This window comes from Homalodisca vitripennis, chromosome 7 (assembly GCF_021130785.1).
Source record: "Homalodisca vitripennis isolate AUS2020 chromosome 7, UT_GWSS_2.1, whole genome shotgun sequence".
In the NCBI taxonomy this organism is placed as follows: Eukaryota; Metazoa; Arthropoda; class Insecta; order Hemiptera; family Cicadellidae; genus Homalodisca; species Homalodisca vitripennis.
The window spans coordinates 117699042-117717355 of NC_060213.1; the positions used below are offsets into that span (position 1 = coordinate 117699042).

Sequence of the window (18314 nt, forward strand, 5' to 3'; positions counted from 1 at the left end):
CCCCAACTCTGCACTCGCTAATCTCACTGTTTTATGATTGATTCTCCACAAAGGGATCACATGAAACTATAACATAAAGAGCAAAATTTGTTATTATTAAACATCAGAAGAAATCTTTATATTTTCAATCTATTTTCGCTCATTACTTCACTATGAATTACACTTTGCCTCCATGAAATTTCATGAGAAACTATAATATAGGCAATACAATAAGTATTATATTGTATTGTTTTTGACCAAATCTCATTTAGTTTCAGGGATTCTTACAAACTGTATACAAAATTAAAAAATTTTTGTTTTATTTTCAAAGTGATTTCTGTTTCCAACCCACCTCCCTCCAACCAATGGGCTTCATTGAATTTGAAAACCTGGTCAGTATCTGCATCATGATTTCAGCCCAGACTAAAACTTTTGATGAGTTCATTCATTTTTGCAAGATTCAAGATCTGCATCTGAATTGCATTAAGATAATTTGTCTTTAATCCTAAACAGTATGCAATAGACACCATCACTATACAATATAATTAATATTTTACAATTTGGGTTAGTCGCTATTTTAACTAAGTATATAATAGTGTTTACTTATTTCTCACAGAAACTACAATCCAGTTAAAACCATTGTTTAGTCTAGTACTATTAACATGTACACACACGCGTGCCTGCACATACACACACATAAATATTACACACACCAATAAATATTAAAAGCTATTAAAAATCGTATAAAAAATTTAGGAAATATAAATGACCTACAATAATAATTATAAAACAAGGAACAGAAAATTACATATAACAAACAACTGTACAAACAGGCATAGTTCTGGTCAAATATTGAAATCTAAAACTTGTAACATGTTTTACCTTACTAATCCTTAAATATACAATATCTTAAAATAAAAATTAAATTAATCTTTAATAAAGTTACAAAAGTTATAAAGAACCTCCACTACACTAAGTGCCCAACTGACATCCTGGAAAGGAGGCTTACCATAACAGGCCCAGATATTGCCCTAATCCAGGAACCTTGGGTCAACAAAGGTTACATCAGAGGCCTAACGACTCAGGTTGGTAATCTTATATATGATCAAACAATTGAAAACTAAAGAGCCTGCGATTTACTCTCAAAACATATTATTGGTTTTCCCACCACAGATTTAATACCCAATGACCCGGTGGTAGTGGCAGTGAAAGTAACCTCATAACAAGGGGAAAAAGGTTTGTTTTAACATATTTTTCCTAACTCATCAACAAACTGTCCACCAGTGGAAATAGAAAGGCTACTGCAGTACTGCGGAGAAAGAGGTGTAGCTCTCATCCTTGGAGCAGCACCAACATTAACCCTAGAGGTGAGGGAGGAGCTCATCCAATTTATCTTTTGTAATGATTTGATTTTAGAAAATAAGGGGTCTAATCTGACATTTATTTCAAAAGTTAGAAAAGAGGTTTTGGATGTTACCTTATCTAAAGGCCTGAAAGGACTTTTACATAGCAAGGTGGTATGTCTCACAGGATTTTACTAACTGAAGGGGATACAGATACTGGAGTGTTCCTAGTAAAAAAGTCGATGGAATAAAAACCTATCAGAAAAATGTGTTTGAACTAGAAAGGTTGGCCCCATTGGTATAATAATACATTATAAAGGCCTATGAGAAAAACTGCCCCCTAGAGAAACTCATAAACAAAACTATAAAACTTCTCAAATGGACTAAAAGGACAAATGAGAGGTTTTTATGTCAAAATGCCCGAAATTAATACAAGAAAGAAATTAAGATAAACAAAAGAAGAACCTTGAAAAACTTGTGTTAAACCATTGACAATCTACCAGAGGCTGCCAAGTTTCATAAAACTCTCTTGACTGATCATTCTAACCTTTTGAGTCCTTTAGTAAAGGCTAACAGCAGTCTAACAGTGAGTAAGAAGGAGGCTTTGGAACTGTTTGTTGGAGACATACTTTCCAGGCTGACTCTCAACTCAAAATGAGGATTTCTATTTTCTGGCAGTAAAGAGATTGTGAGATTGCAAAATCCAGATAACAATAAAAAGGAATCTGGAAGGCACTAGAATAAAATATTCTGAATATTCCAATGTAGTCAAGTAGGCTATCTAGGAATAATTCTGGATAAAAGGCTAACATGGAATCTACATATCAAAAACACATTATCCAAAGTGACAAAGGTCTTTGAAGCCTATAAAATATTCTTTTGATTTAAATGGAGACTTAAATCCAAAATTATTTACTGGATATACAAAGCCATAATAAAACATATGGTCCTTTAGTGTAGTGGCCAAAGTAGAACAGAAAAAACAAGAAGACAGCCACATTAAGTGCACTGAAGCTTCTGAGTAAAAAGGTGAATAAGCCTACATCTTCAGAAGGATAATAACACATAAATTTCTAGAGACTGAAATGACAACCTACGTATCACAGGTATGGTTAAGAAATATTCATTTGAAAAACCATCTAGTCTCTATTGAAGATAGGTAGAAATAAAGTAATAAGGAGGTCTACCCTACCAAAGGTGTCCAGAGGTATTTTATTGATGGATTGCGCTTTGACTCTAGGGCAGAGTTTGGTATACATGGATCGGGAGTAAATTTATCAGTGCTTCTTGGAAAACACGCCCTGATCTTTCAAGCAGAAGTCATGGCAATTTATTAATGTACCAGAACATTCATACAAATGGGATCAAAAGGAGCAGAATACTTAATCCTTTCAGACAGCCAGGCACTTGACACCTGCTCCTTTCGCTCTAAAGCAGTATTGGAATGTAAGAATGTACTACGGTATCAAAACTGGCAAAGAGGATCAAAGTTACAGTTGGTTGGGTGCTGGGCCAACCGATTCAGGGAAATGAAAGAGCAGATACACTTGCCAAAATAGGTACAGAAACCCTTATGGTAGGGCCAGAGCCAGGTTGTGGAATAGCTTTCTCCTACAGCAAAGTTCTAGTAAACAAGTGGAAAAAGAGGATTTGATCCTTAAACTAAAGAAGGGCCCTCTGAACTAAAGACAATCTAAAATGATGATCTATCCTTATGCTTAGGATATACAACTGGTATTAGGGATGTTCACAGGTCATGGCCCCTTTAAGAAACATCTGATTAAGGTGGGTTTTAAGCCAGACTGACAAAATAATGCAGGCTCTGCGGAGAAGCAGAAGAATCAGTGGAACAAATATGGCTAAATGGTTCTGCCATATGTAAAATTAGCAAAAAATTGGGGTTGATTCAATCTAAATGTTGAGTATAGCTCCAGTTCACCTTCCTCTTGGTGAACTCAACTTTGGTTACTTCCCAGTGCTTAGAGATTGTGCTGGAAACATTGTAGTGCACTCAATTGTGTATCTGATGAGACAATGAGAATACCTCTTCACTTGGATTACACTATAGATTTTAATATTTTGTAGTCTAGGTATCTCTGATGTGAAAACTATGTAAGGAGTTTATTTTGAGCTTCATCACCGATTTTCACTAAAGATTCCAGGATTCAAGCCTATGATAGCACAGATTCCAGACACCAAGAGAAAGGTGAACTGGAGCTATTATACTCAACTGCTGGTATTAGTAGCACTTTTCGAGTGTTTTACAAAAAATGTGTAAGTAATGTTTCAGACAATTAATTCTAAATTTCCTACCTCTCACTGTACAAAATTAGTGAGGACTACGTTAAACTATTTCACTAGATAAGATTGTGAAAAAATCACAATTCTATTTTCAAAGTTAAAATTTCTTTATTTAAAATTTGTACATAATACAGTTACATACACATACAAACATCGAATGGTGTCAGCTATAACATACACAACATAACATACATTTACATAATAAATGGACATAATTAAATTACCTTATTTTAACAGTGTATTTCACAACCACCTATCAGTTTATAATAAACTCATCAAAAGAATAGAAAGATTTACTTATAAGATATTGTTTTACTGTGTTTTTAAAAAGTAAAAAACTATCAATTTTAAAAATATGTTCTGGTAAGCTATTATAAAACTTAATATCTGCTACTTCGGGTTTTTTTGAGGTAATTTTTAGATTTATATGTGGTGCTGCAAGCTGATTACGATTCCTAGTTAAATAATTGTGCGAAGCCCCCAATTTTGGTAATGTGTCATTTGCTTTTTTTACTACAAGTACCGTTTCCAATATATAAAGTCCGTAAATTGCTAGAATGCCTAGATTCGAAAATAAATGTCTTACCGATTCTTGATGGTGTAGTTTAAGCATAATCCGTATGGCTTTTTTTTGTAATATCAAAATTTTTTGCAAGTTTTTATCACTTGTTGCTCTATAAAGCACGACGCCAAAGGAAATGTGGGACTGTATATGAGAATAATAAACCATTTTAAAGGTATCAAGTTCACAGTATTTTGAGAGAGTATATAAAACAAATAACCCCGAGGATATTTTCTTTTCAATGTGCTGTATATGATTATCCCATGATAAGTTCTTATCCACAATTAATCCTTGGAACTTAGTCTGGTCTACCTGTTTTATTGAAGAATGTTGTAAGAAATTCAAAATAACTTCTTCTAAGTTACCTACCTCTCACTGTACAAAATTAGTGAGGACTACATTAGACTATTTCACTAGATAAGATTGTGAAAAGGTCACAATTCTATTTTAAGAAATTCAAAATAACTTTCAAAAGAATTCTCTTGTGTTTTGTTTAATATAACTAAGTACACAATTCCAGAAGACGCTATAAATGTACCCTAGCCTGGTTAGCATGTTTGCAAGAAGGGCAGGAAAAGGTTCAGGAGGCAGAGTCTAATAATCTATTATATTTAAGTTTATGCCTCCAACTTTCAAATAGTGTTACACTCAGTGTAGTATAGTATATTTCTGGACCAAACTAAAAATCACTAACTGCATCAATTTATAGGTAAATACTAGCAAAAATTAAGTTTTTTGTTATTTTAACATTATTTTCAAAACATGATTCAATTATTTCAAATGAGCTAATTTTTACTTGAAACTTAAAAGTTTCAGAAGTAGATAAGATTTTTGGTATAATTATAAAGAATATGCTTTTTACTGAAAAGGTTGCAAATTGGAATAAAAAGGCAACAGTTTATCAGAAGTTTTATTTTATACCTGATTTGTTTTGAAATTGTATACTGGTTTAGTGTGGTGACCAGTCTGCCTTAATCAAGTCTGCTGCTTTTTCACCAATCATGATGGTTGCCGCATTTGTGTTGCCTCTTATAATAGTGGGCATGATGGAAGCATCTGCCACCCGCAAATGTTTTACTCCATTTACCAGCAGTCGAGGATTGACCACAGCAGACTGGTCACCCATAAGTCCCATCTTGCATGTGGATGTCGGATGATAGCTGGTTGTTGTTAGGTGCTTCAGTGCACACTTCCGAAACTCTTCTGAAGATAAGGGATAGGCTTCACAAGCAGGAGGAGCTATTTCGTGTAACTGTGTATCCAGCTTCTTCATGCTTTCTGTTTTAGCAAGCTTAGAGATAAAATCAATAGCTCTCAAAAATGTGTTCATGTCTCTATCTGAAGATAAATAACCAGAAATAATTCTTGGTTTATCATGTGGGTTTCTAGACTTTAATAAAATCTGTCCTCTACTTGCCGGTTTAAGTAATGTGGGCATCACAAATGAAATCGCTCTTTTAGTATTAACTTCATGGTACAATTTTCCAATTTCATCTCTGATGCCAAACATTTTTATTAAATTGTCTAAGGCAAATGTATCATTAATATCAAAATCATACTGATGTATCTGTATATCTGGGAGTGTAAACATATTGTTAAATGTGTTTATAAAAGGCGCATAACCCAAAGTGCCTATACCTGATAGTCTGCTTGAATTGGTTGTTAGAAACTCATACATATAATCAGTAAGTGGTTTAATATCTCTTGTATAATTATAGGAGAATAAAAGGCCTGCCATCAACAAATGATCTTGGAGATTTTCTCCAACTTGAAGGTCATTGATAACCTTAATACCTAAGCTTTCCAAGTGGGCCTTAGGGCCAATGCCAGACAACATCAGAAGCTGTGGTGAATTAATGGTTCCAGCTGAGATAATTATTTCTTTCTTTGTTATAGCCCGTAACTCGTTTCCGTGCCTGTCCAAATATTTTACTCCATAAGCAACCTTTAAATTTCCATGAAAAAGTATTTTGGTTGCCAAAGAAATTTTTGAAACTTTTAAGTTGGGGCGATTCTTAACTGGATTTAAAAATGCTTTTGCTGTGCTGCATCGTTTACCACCAAGAATTGTTCCTTGCATTTTGACAAAACCCATTTGGGATTCCCCATTACAGTCAGTATTTACATCATATCCTAATTCCTTCATTCCTCCACTAAATGCATCTACTATATCTTTGATACCATGATCACTCCAAGTATCTACACTCAAATATCCATTCTCTCCATGGTAATTTGTATAATTTAAATTGCTCAGTACTTCTTTTGCTTTGATGTCTTCCGATTTTTTAAAATAAGGAAGGATATCTTTATATGCCCAACCATAATTTCCTTTTGCATGCCAATCATTGAAATCTTTTGGATTTCCTCTAACATAAATGTTACCATTGATTGTACTTGATCCACCAAGTACCTTGCCCCTAGGCCAGTAACAACTGTTGTTCACCATGCCAAGACAATTATCACCTTCAGAATCAGTCTGATATTGCCAGTCCAAAATGGATTTTTGAAGAAATCCATAGAATGCTGGAACTTCAGTGGATTTTGTGGGATCTCCTCCAGCTTCAAGAAGAAGTATCTTCCATTCTGAGTTCTCGGACAAGCGGTTAGCAATGACAGCTCCTGCTGAGCCAGAACCTATGATGATGAAGTCAAACTTTTCTCCATCTCGAGTTTGATAATGAGGAGGATAATCTGATGGATTGGCTAAGTCACATTCTGCCTTCTTGACGGATGAATAGATATCTTGTATCAAGGAACTTCCAAAGTCATTAAAATTTTGGTCATCTAAACATGTGTCCATAGCATTCTGTTCAAAGTCCGCTCCATTCGGTTCATAGGAGTATCCACAATCATTCTCTCTGAAATAAGTGGCATCTGTTAGTTTATCTTCATTAAGCATGTGATTAAGAAATCACATTATCTAAAAAGTATTTGCCGAAGTTATTCAAAATTATTTACACCTGTATCAACAACCCATACAAAGCAACTGCATTACAAAATAACAATATTGGCATGCTGAGGAATACACAAGATTCTGTTCCCTGTACACTAGATAATAAGTTTATGTTGTAATGTTACTTCACTCTAATATTGTTCACATACAGGTACAAGCTATCGAATTTTTATAGATTTTTTCTTCATTATTCCGTCTATCCACTTGAAAACCTATATTAACGAAATTAGGATTTAAAATATTTCTGTAAATATTTGTGATATTTAACAAATAGATTGTTCCTGAAATGCCATTTTGCCATAGATTGCTTATATAGAAAATTGAACATAATTTTTTGAGTTTTTGTAATTTCATCAATCAACAGAATTTTACTTGTCATTTTATAATCAATCATCACAACTCTAAAAATTTGTTAATTGTAATTTTTCCATCAACTGGCATATTAATTCCAGTTTTCGTTTTTAATATTGCATCATCAGCTCTTATGAAACTAATGTAAAATCCATCTTATAGACAAATTATATGAAGTATTGATGAGCCATTTTTTTCTAAAGCTATTCTAAATATGTAATAACAGAATTCATGAACATAAAATATAAATAGCAAATGAATTTAAATTAAATTAACATTTTGTACCTTAACTAGTCAGTATAAAGAAACAGCCCCAGAAATCTGTACTAATATGCTGTAAGTGCAATTATCTTGACCTTCTATATTCATTGGGGGCTGAGAGTGTTAACATTGTGTAGCTTTGCTAGTAAGGTACTGACATATAAAACGGTCATCCCTTGCAGTCTACATTAATCTGCTACGAGTGCAATTATCTTGGCCAGCCATACTCGTGAGAGGCTAAGAGTGTTAGCATTGTGTACTTCTGCTAATCAGGTACTGCTATATAAACACGCTCTACCCCAGAAGTTTAAGCCAACTTTCATTGGGATGAATAGGAATCATTGCATTACAATAGCTACTAAATAAATTCATAATCTATAAGCTGTAACTGGCCATACTCATGTGGAGTTGAAAGAGTTAACATTTTGTACCCTTTTAGTCAGGTAGTGTTGTATAAGCGCTCAGCATCAGAAGTTTATAGTAATTTGCTATGAGTGCAATTAAATTGACTGTCAAATATAAGTAAGGTTGAGAGAGTTATAGATAAACAGCTTACAAAAAGACACTGGGCGATTTTAGTTCACGCAAGGTGGGGTAAATACTCCGCCGCTGTGATGCCGCCCTCTCCTAGTATCCCCACCAGTGCTCGGTACTCGCTCGCTTGCTCTATTCCCTGACCTGACCACTGCCACTTAGGGGCTAACCTCACACCAAAATGTGAGCTCCCTGGATACGTATATGGCTACATTAGTCTGTCCAATTAATATTTTACACTTGTATAGTACTACACAATAAATACAATGTACTTATAGAATAGGTAAGTAGCTACAGTGTAAACAAAATGGCGCGAGCGAGACACGATCCACACAACTCATAAAACAGAGACGAGGAGATGCTTGTCTCACTCACCACCACTGTAGGGGGCCACCTTCTCAGATATATGCTTCAGTGTAAGTTTCTTTGTGAGCGGTTTATCTACAAAAGTTTGTACCTTTGCTAGTGAGGTGCTGCCTTATAAACACTCCAAACCCTAGCAGTCTATATTACTCTACAATGAGTGTAATTATGCACACCTGTTATACTCAAATGTGGCGAGCATGTTAAAATTGTGCACCTTTGTTTCTCAGGTACTATTGTGTAAACACACTCAGACTCAGAAATCTATATTAATGTACAATGAGTGCAATTATCTTGACCAGCTAAACGTACATGAGGCTGAGATTGCTTACAGTTTGTGCCTTCGCTAGTCAGGTACTGCCACATAAACAAGCTCAACTCTAGCAGTCTATATTAATCTGCAGCAAAAGGAAATTATCCTGAACTGCCATAATACTTGGGGCTGAGTGTTAACATTGTGTACCGTTGCTAGTCATGTACTGCATAGAAACACGCTTGGTTCCAGAAGATTATATTAAACTGCTATGACCTTTTAGCAGTACATGTAAGTAATACTGAATTATTTAAATAATAATAATTGTTTTATAAAATAATAATTTAAAATATTTCAATTGTGGTGGGGATCCAGACCCCTTAGATCCCTCGCTGACTACATCCTTGGCCACGATAGTTATAACTTACACTCATTGCGATGCCACCCATCTTCCACCAAAAGAGCCACTGCCGTTGTGGTATACGGATAGTGCATTTGTGACACTACTGCCCTTTATTGTATTAAGTAGTAAAACCAATGTTATAGCTGAAATCGTTAGATACAAATATTATTTTTCAATACAACATGCTTAATTCCTTATAACTGGTTCTAAGAAGTATTAAATTCTCATGAATTTGGTTTAAAGTTGAGTATTAATATTATACCTGTACACCTCCTCAGGATTTGTGTAAATTGAAGCACCCCATGGTTGCAGTAACGAAAGTCTACATGAGGACCAAGAAGTAGTCCAAAATATTTTACTTTTCTAAGAGTTTATATTGAAGCATGTAGCATGTAGAATTTGAATTACATTTTTTGAGCTGAAATGGTGACTACATACAACCTACTAATGTTTTTGTATTTGTAAGACTGGAACATGTTTAGTATAACAACAATGTATTACTAGTCATTACCATTTTATTACTAAGTTACTAAAATTTAGTCATTGTTTTCATTACAAAGTAGAAACATCCATAACTATTGCTTCCCTCCTAAATGACATAGTAATTACAAAACATTTAAAGTTTAAACACATGTCCAAAAGCCCTTCAAAATACTTTGTGCAAGGAATCCTCGTTTCCAATATTTTTTATAAGAGTAGAGTGTTTAAGGGGGAAATAATATATTTAACTTTTATTCAGGTTTAATATTTATTACACAGCACATGCACATATAGAGTAGAAGCAGACAACCAAAATTTCTGCATTTATTCATGGAGAAACTATGCGACATAATAAAACATAACCAAGACAAATTTTTTCTTACAAAATTTAACAATGATTTTGAACTCAATTTTGAACTGCTACATTTGAGGTGGACAGTATAAGACAAGTATAAAAAATGAGACAAAAATATTTATTTTATTTGTATAAGTAAAAATTGGGCTTTCATTAATAACTAGCACAATATTTTATCACACAAAATTGCAGTAACCAATGCAGCTAAGTGAAATTCATGGCTAAATAATGAATGGATGGCGTACCACACTGACTGTGGTAGATGTATCTTACAATACCTGCCATCCTCGAATTGGTACTGGTCTCTTGCCACTTTTAAGGTGTTTCATGTAAAAATATCAAGTTTTAACAACTAAGTTTTTAAAAAAAATATCAGGAATCAATTACGTAGAAGTTTGCTTAGCATGTGTAGCAGGAACTCTGCATAGTGTCAAAAAGCAAGCAGCTGGGTGCGGTTTCATATTTATTTTAAAATTTTGTTATAGGTAAACCGTTTATAAAAAAACCTTGGTAGATTTGAGTTCACGCGGGGTGGGGTAAATACCCCTCCACCGCCCCTCCAAGTATCCCCACTGCTCGGCGCTCAGTCTATTTGATCAGCTGACTAATCCGGCTGTCGGTATCATTCACTGCTGCGACCCGTTCAGTTGAACCGGTCAGTACAGAGTTACTAAGCCTTCCCTCTAGAGCGTGTTATACCGGTCATCGTGTTGACTGAACAAAATGAACGACTGGATGTAATGACCGAGTGAACAAAAGGATATGCTAGTAAAAAAGATTGGAATATAGGAAGAAACAGCATATCGTACAGTGAATTGATAGATATATAACAATAAATGTATTATTTGAGGAATCTATTATATGCAAATATATATATTAAAACTTATTTAAAAAATGTAATTGTAAGTTACCAGATACATTGCTAAATATTTTAAAAGTTAATACTTATAATCAATGGACTTGGTTGATTGATGTGCCTTTGATTTATCATAAGTAAGGTTATTCCCTACAAATGGGGAGACTCCCTAGTCCCCCTGTTGAGTTATAAGATTGTATTTTTGTAGCTATTTCTATATGATGTTAAGCTATTTTTCATGAATAAGAGTTTTGAAATGAACTTAATAATAATATTATAAATTTTAACGATCATTAAAAATAATATATCTGGTTTGTAAAAAATATCAAACTTATTCAGTTGGCAGGAAAAGTGAACGAAACGTTCTAGGTGAACGGGTCTTTTGAAACACTCTGATCTGGATCACTTGACTGACCCATTCGAATTAAACGACACATCTCTAATGGCCACTGCCACTGTAAGGCAAACCTCAAAACAAAATGCAAGCTTCCTGATCTATGGCTACAATAATCTGTTCAATTAATATTTTACCCTTAAACTGCGACACTTGTATATGCCTACACAAAAATATATATAGTTATAGAACAGGTAAAGCGGCTGCAGTGTAAACAAAACTGTGAGAGCGAACCGATCCACACAGCTGATAAACAGATACAAGAAGGTGCTGGTCCCACTCCCCACCCCAATTCCCCGAAGGAGGGGGCCCCTTCTGTGCGGTACTGCTCAGAAATTTGCTTCTGTGCAGGTTTCTTTAATAGCGGTTGACCTATAGTGAGTGTGTGAGTGAGTATCCTTGAGTCTCCCTATTTTTCCCATTGTAAGCAAGGAAACAAAATGAAATAAAATAAATTATTAAATGGATTAGAAGTGCTGGTAGTAGACACTTTTTGACCCATTAAGATCCTAAAAACCAACATATGTACATATTTTATAGATCAAGTAAATAAGTTAGACTGGAAGTGAATTTAACCTGATGAACCGGACTCTTTTTGACTTCAGTAACGTTTAAGTAGTACCAAATTATATATTTTCTTTATCGGAACAAAGAGAAAAACTATAACTGTCACTTGAAAAGTTTTGGATTGAAAGTAAATTAAAAGAGCTGAAAGAAGACGCTTGATGACCGAAGTTGGTTTCCTTTGGTATATGTTTTCTTGATTGAAGCACAAAGCAAAATCTACAATAGTATTGGAAATAAGAAAGTGAATTTAATTAAGGAGAGCGAACTTAATTCTTTATAATCAAATTAGTTTATCGAGACATCTATTTAAAGGAAGGAAGGAAGGAAGTGTCCTGAATTACGTATCAATGAAGGAATGACTTTTCTCTATGACATCAAAGCTTGTGATCAAGTTGTGAAAATTTCAATAAGAAATGCATTGCAGCAAATAATTTTATTTATTAAAAGATCCTATCATAAAGTAAGCAACTGTTCTATGTAATCATTATAATATTAAAACACAATCATATGTTTAATTAATTTAAGTACCATTTGAAAAGTATTGCTATTATTTTACAATCTTGAAAGCATAGAGTAAGCATCAAAGTAACATGGACACCAACATAATATACATCTAAGATAAGTTTAATTCCACTCCTAAATTACACAGAATGCTGTATATCACTGTGCACTATATTACCATTAGCATGCATTATATCATTAATAGCTATTGTCTTCGGTTTAAGAATTCCTTCACACTGGCCTAAAATAGTTCAATTGTTACTCAAATCGTCGGAGCAATTTAATAAATTATCATGAAATGTTGGAGGGAAATTCCAATAAAAACTGTTTCGATCTATGACTTTAGGATCCAAAAACACTGTTTACAAAGAAATCTAAAATGGATAAGGAGCTTTGAATGACTACCAATTATCTCAGGAGCATTTTAAATATCATAGAAAAATCATACATGAATATAGTGTGTCCTGTTTTCAACAGGAAATTGCGTGCAAAGCCGCGGATAACTGCTAGTGTATATATACAAATTTTAAGTAAAAAAACTTTTGGCTTGGTTTAAGTATAATAAGCGGCCACCACTCCAATAATTGAATAATAAATATTCACAATTATCTGGACTAACATATAATTGTCAAAAAATGTCAAACCAAATTACGTTATAAGTATTTAAAATTACAGTATAGTTCAACTTTTGTATACCTAAAAAAACCATAATTTAATGATGAATTAAAAACTATTATGCTGTGTTTATTTTTTAATATAACATACAAACCAGTGTAACATTTCAAAGTTAAAAAAGTTACAAGTTATTTTCAAAAACTTAAAAAGTTCAATAAATTTTTCCTGTTTTGAAGGATAAACGTGTCTGACAGCTTGTTATACAAAAATAAAACATTAACATTGCCATTATACTTTGGCCATTACTCAAATACTCAAGATCATAGCCAGGACAAACCAAATTTTGGAGATTCAGACAACTGATATTTTCCCATAGTGGATAGAGAATAAAACCCATTTTGTTCTTTAAAAAGTTCTTAACCTGTTTTTGTTGAGAACGGTCTTTTAGCAGTACATGTCAGTAATACTGAATTATTTAAATAATAATAATTGTTTACTAAAAAAGTAATAACAAAATTGGAAATTTGGGGGATCCCTTGGATCCCCTCTTTGGCTATGTCCTTGCAAATACTATACAAATTATTTTACATCATTGAATTTATAGGGAGCAATATTGTTGTTAAATACATTAAAACTAGCTGACAATAATGAATTGGTAACCATAACTAGAATGTTTTTGTATTCAATAGTTTGTATATTTATAATTGATAATTTTGTATCCTGATTCAATAGTAGTAGTGGGCGGCTTACTATACTGCAGCCTTTAGCTTTTCTAGAACAGCTTATGGAGTAAAGAAGACTATTATCTTGGTAAAATATATTCTATTAACTTTAGGTATATAAAATATCCCTTCTGACTTAATCAGAAAAATATAAATTTTACATGTGCGTAGCAAAGGTACACAATGCTAGCATTCTCAGCCCAACGTCACTATGAAGGTCCAGAATAATTGCACTCCCTTTATTACTATTATTGAGTTATAATCTATAGTATACATTTAAGCGGGTTTATTTGTACCTTATTGATTTGTGACTGCTCTTAACATAGTTGTTCTTCTAAAATTTCACTTGTTAAACTATATCAGGCTCAAACATTTTAACACATAATAAATTAAAATGCTGTAGAACATATTTACTATTGACACTTAATGCCTTTATTAACACTTAATAAGTATAAATAAAATCTATTATTTTACAGAATTGTGTCTGCTTTATTTACTTATGCTCAAAGTGCGAGTATTAAAAAATAAAAACAATTTAAGTAAAAGGGAACAAAATGTTGTTTCACTATTGGGCACATTATTACTAAATTAATAGTTTGACATTTTCACCCATTATGACATTTTTACCCATTTATAACATTTACCATTTTAAATATCGATGTTACCCAGAACTATAAATTTGTAAAAAAATAAATATGTTATAAACTTTCCCAACAAAAGATTTAGATTGAATTTTTACAGATCACTACCTACTAGATACTTATATTAGAATATCACAAATTGTATTTATCTACAAATCTGTATAAAAAGTTATGGATTAAATCTTAATTTTGTCAAAAATTAAATGTAACTGTGATATGTTTATTATAGCTTTCTAAAACTATATAGTGGTATTGAAATTGTGAATAAAATGTTTATTATGTAAAATGAAGATTGTGAGTAACTTGTAATAGTATTTAATATTTGTAGTAATTAGTTGTTAGGTAATAACATTACAATGTTTACACTACAGGTGTATAAATTATACAAGATTTGAAGGATGTAATAACAAGTTATAAAGAATGTTTTACTATCAACACAGAGCTTAAAAACTACTTGTTTATCATTTATTAATTGTTACTGGGGATTACAGTTCATTTTATTTTATTAAGTTTGATCCTGCATATTGTTTTAAAGATGACGATAATAAGAGAACAGAGCCACATGAAAATGAAATTTTGAACAGCTCTTACAAAAATAAAATCCTGTCTGGACAGGGGAAGGGAGTCTTGTGTGGATCATGGCACTGAAAATTTTAATGTTAAAGTTTTTAATGACGAATGAAGGTTCGGAAGGATAATAGCGTTTCGGACATTTGCCATAGTTAAATGTTACAAAATGTACCTATAACTCTAGAATAGGTGTTTAAGAATGGAAAACAACTGAGGGACTATTATTTTGATTTGATTTGATTTGATTTATAAGGGATAATATTAATAATCAACTAATTTTGGTGATAAAAATTAAAAGCACAATATTGAAGAAGAGATATAGCATACCTAATTGATTATGGACACAGAAGTTTTATATAATTTTACAATGTTTACTAATTTTGTCAATCAAATAATAAGTAACAGCCCCAAATAATAATCAACATAAAATTTATTATTAGGGCTGCCATTGACTTTTCTAGTTAGCCCTTGTATGATGTTTCTTTTAGAAATATTCTCAATAACTTGCCATAACATGAAATTCAAGATCTTGTAATTAACTATCAAAAAGTTCTTATAATTTACTTACAAGCAATGGCAAAGATGAAAAACTCTAAGACTCAATAAACAGAACAATAAATTTACTCTGGACATATCTAATAAATGCATTCACTGAGTAAGCACCACAAAGTATGAACCAGTAGCATGCATGTCTGAGAATGAGGAGCATGCTGGAGGGTGAGGAGGGTTATCTTTAGATTAGATAAGAAGTGGATATTGCAATCAACTTACAGGCTGTAACTCCCAGTTCTATCAGGTTGCACATCAAAAGGTCACTTTGTGGTTGATTCAACTGACCAAACAGAGTACTAGAAGTGTTGGGTTGGCAGCAGTGGCAGTCTCATTGTTGCTGTTGGTGATGATTGAGTCTTGGATTGGCATAAAATATAAAACTAAAAAGCACATTCGAGTTTATTTTTGAATTTTAGAAATAATCAACAATGAAATAATTAATCACTTCCAAACAATTGTCTTGAAAATACAATATTATTAACTACACTTAAGATCAGTAATTCAGGCTGTGGTGAAAAAAACCACGAGTTTTACTCCATTAGAACAATGCTTTTCCCGTAAAAACATTGAACAATTTAGAGCCCTTATTTTTAGTTTAGAATTATGAAATGTCTTATTTTAAAGATATGATTAATATCCATCTAAATGAATTTTAACTTTTCTTGTGATGTGTTCTGAATAACCAATACAAATTTACAAAATATTTTTTTTATACGTAGGTCTAATTAATCTAAAGCAAGCTTTAACCCACACTACATTGAGTCAGCGTGTAGGTTTCCTGTCCGCTCCACGTGGTAACAGGGATAACATCCTAGCCCGGAACGATCCTTTTAGACCGATATTTACCACTTTCAATTTTGATATAGCGGTAGTTGGGATGGATTTTCGAACAAAAGGTGCAGTTACAGACAGACATAAACAAAGACAAATCTGTATTCATTATAAACTGTGAGAGAGAATTTGCTAAAGCTCAGCCAATTCAACCTTTTGTACTTTAAGTAAATAAATACATTTTAACGACACAACCTTATATTTTAGAATTAATAGATATATTTTAAAATTTACATGTACATGGTTTATTTACTTTTATTTACTTCTTCAAAATCAAGTTCATAAATAAAACTGCATTATCAAGTGGCAAACATCTATTGAATATCATGTGACAGAAAGTATTCCCAGTGTGTTAAGGGCACTATCATAGTAGTAATGCACATGAATGTTTAATATGTTAAAACATTAAATCACATATTTTTGCACTATTACCAATTCTAATCCATATACAACATTTTAATGTTCTCGGTCTTTGCAAAATTAGTTTAAATTGATCATGAATGTGTACTTAACAGATAAAAGTGATTTAGAAACTTTAGAACTGTACATACAACTAGTACTCCTAGTAAACATAACTCAGTAAAACGCCTCTTTACCATTTAGCTTGTTATAAAAATTACTATGCAGGTTAAGCTAAAATATTCAAGTTTTGTATAAAACCTTGAATACTAATTTGTTTATTCTGAGTCTTTATTATTACTAACATGGTTATATTAAAAGTTAAAATTGACCCATTTGTCCATTTTAGCCAGTAATGTTTTGCAAAAAAAAAAAAAAAAAAAAAAAAAAAAAAAAAAACTCAGGACACCTATGTGTTATTGATGATAACCATTAATTACAGCAGTATAAGAGGTAATAGAGGTAGAATTTTCCATTGAATTTCACCCCTCTAGTTCAACTCGTTTGACAGGTATCGTTCATGTAATCAGACAGAAATTGGATTTCGTTCATCGACAATTGGCAGGAGTGGCTTCACTTAATGCTTAACGAATAACATATCTCCCATAACTGTGTGACCTAAATTAAGGAAGTAAAAGGGTTTCAGGTTTAACATTGTCCTTATCAGGCCTCCTGTTCAAGATGGGAACTTAATTCATAGAGCTGGCATTTGCCTTGAAATGAGAACTACTAACCTCGTACAACACAAAAAGAATTTTTAATTTAATTAAAAAGACTATCCAAAAATAGTATTTTATTTGCAACTGTAACTTAAATTTGTTTTCTTGTGAATATTGTCTACACTGTTTGAAAGCATGAAAAAATAGGAAAAAATTTCTCACCTCACTTAAGTCTTGACTCTTGTCAGCATTATAGCCTATTTCAACATTAGCGGTTTAAAAACTTTAAGTAGTCGTAGAGAGAGAGAGAGAGAGAGAGAGAGAGAGAGAGAGAGAGAGAGAGAGAGAGAGAGAGAGAGAGAGAGAGAGAGAGAGAGAGAGAGAGAGAGAGAGAGAGAGAGAGAGAGAGAGAGAGAGAGAGAGAGAGAGAGAGAAAGAGAGAGAGCTTTATTTCAAAATCACAAAGACCTGAAATGGCGTTACAAATTAATACAATTAATTACAACAATTTTCTTGCTTCACAAATCAATTTCGGTTTTTGAATCCATGATTAGTGATGAAAGTGTTGCCAGTTCAAAAACTCATTCACACTGTAGAAAGGGTTTTCAAGAAGCCACCTGGTGAGATGAAGCTTTAGCGTTCTGGGGTTCTCACTCTTGATGACTTGAGGCAGGATGTTGTAGAATTTTGCCCCTGCATATGATGGTTTTTTTTTTCAAAAAGTGTCCGATGATGAGCAGGAAGGCTAAAGTTTTGGGCATTTCTGGTATTATACCCATGCAGGTCTTGATGTCGAGTCTGCTGATTTGAGGTCGCCAGGACGATGACTTCGTAGATGTAGAAACCCACAACTGTCATCAACTTCAGCT

At 32.9% G+C, this 18314-nt stretch overlaps 2 protein-coding genes across 3 annotated transcripts in view; both read right to left on the reverse strand.

Annotated features, from left to right (window-relative positions):
- LOC124366237 (glucose dehydrogenase [FAD, quinone]-like) overlaps positions 1-18314 on the reverse strand; it is a 48253-nt gene that overhangs the window by 18862 nt on the left and 11077 nt on the right. The gene's annotated exons all lie outside the window — the stretch shown is intronic.
- LOC124366236 (glucose dehydrogenase [FAD, quinone]-like) lies at positions 5078-15794 on the reverse strand. Of its 2 annotated transcripts, none has more exons than XM_046822629.1 (2): positions 15776-15794; positions 5078-7043 (listed from the first exon to the last, which is right to left on the reverse strand). In XM_046822629.1, the coding sequence occupies exon 2, from the start codon at positions 6983-6985 to the stop codon at positions 5135-5137; it is 1851 nt and encodes a 616-aa protein (XP_046678585.1). In that variant the 5' UTR covers positions 6986-7043; positions 15776-15794; the 3' UTR covers positions 5078-5134. The 2 variants fall into 2 exon arrangements, with proteins under 2 accessions (XP_046678585.1, XP_046678584.1); XM_046822628.1 differs by lacking the exon at positions 15776-15794 and adding an exon at positions 15573-15731.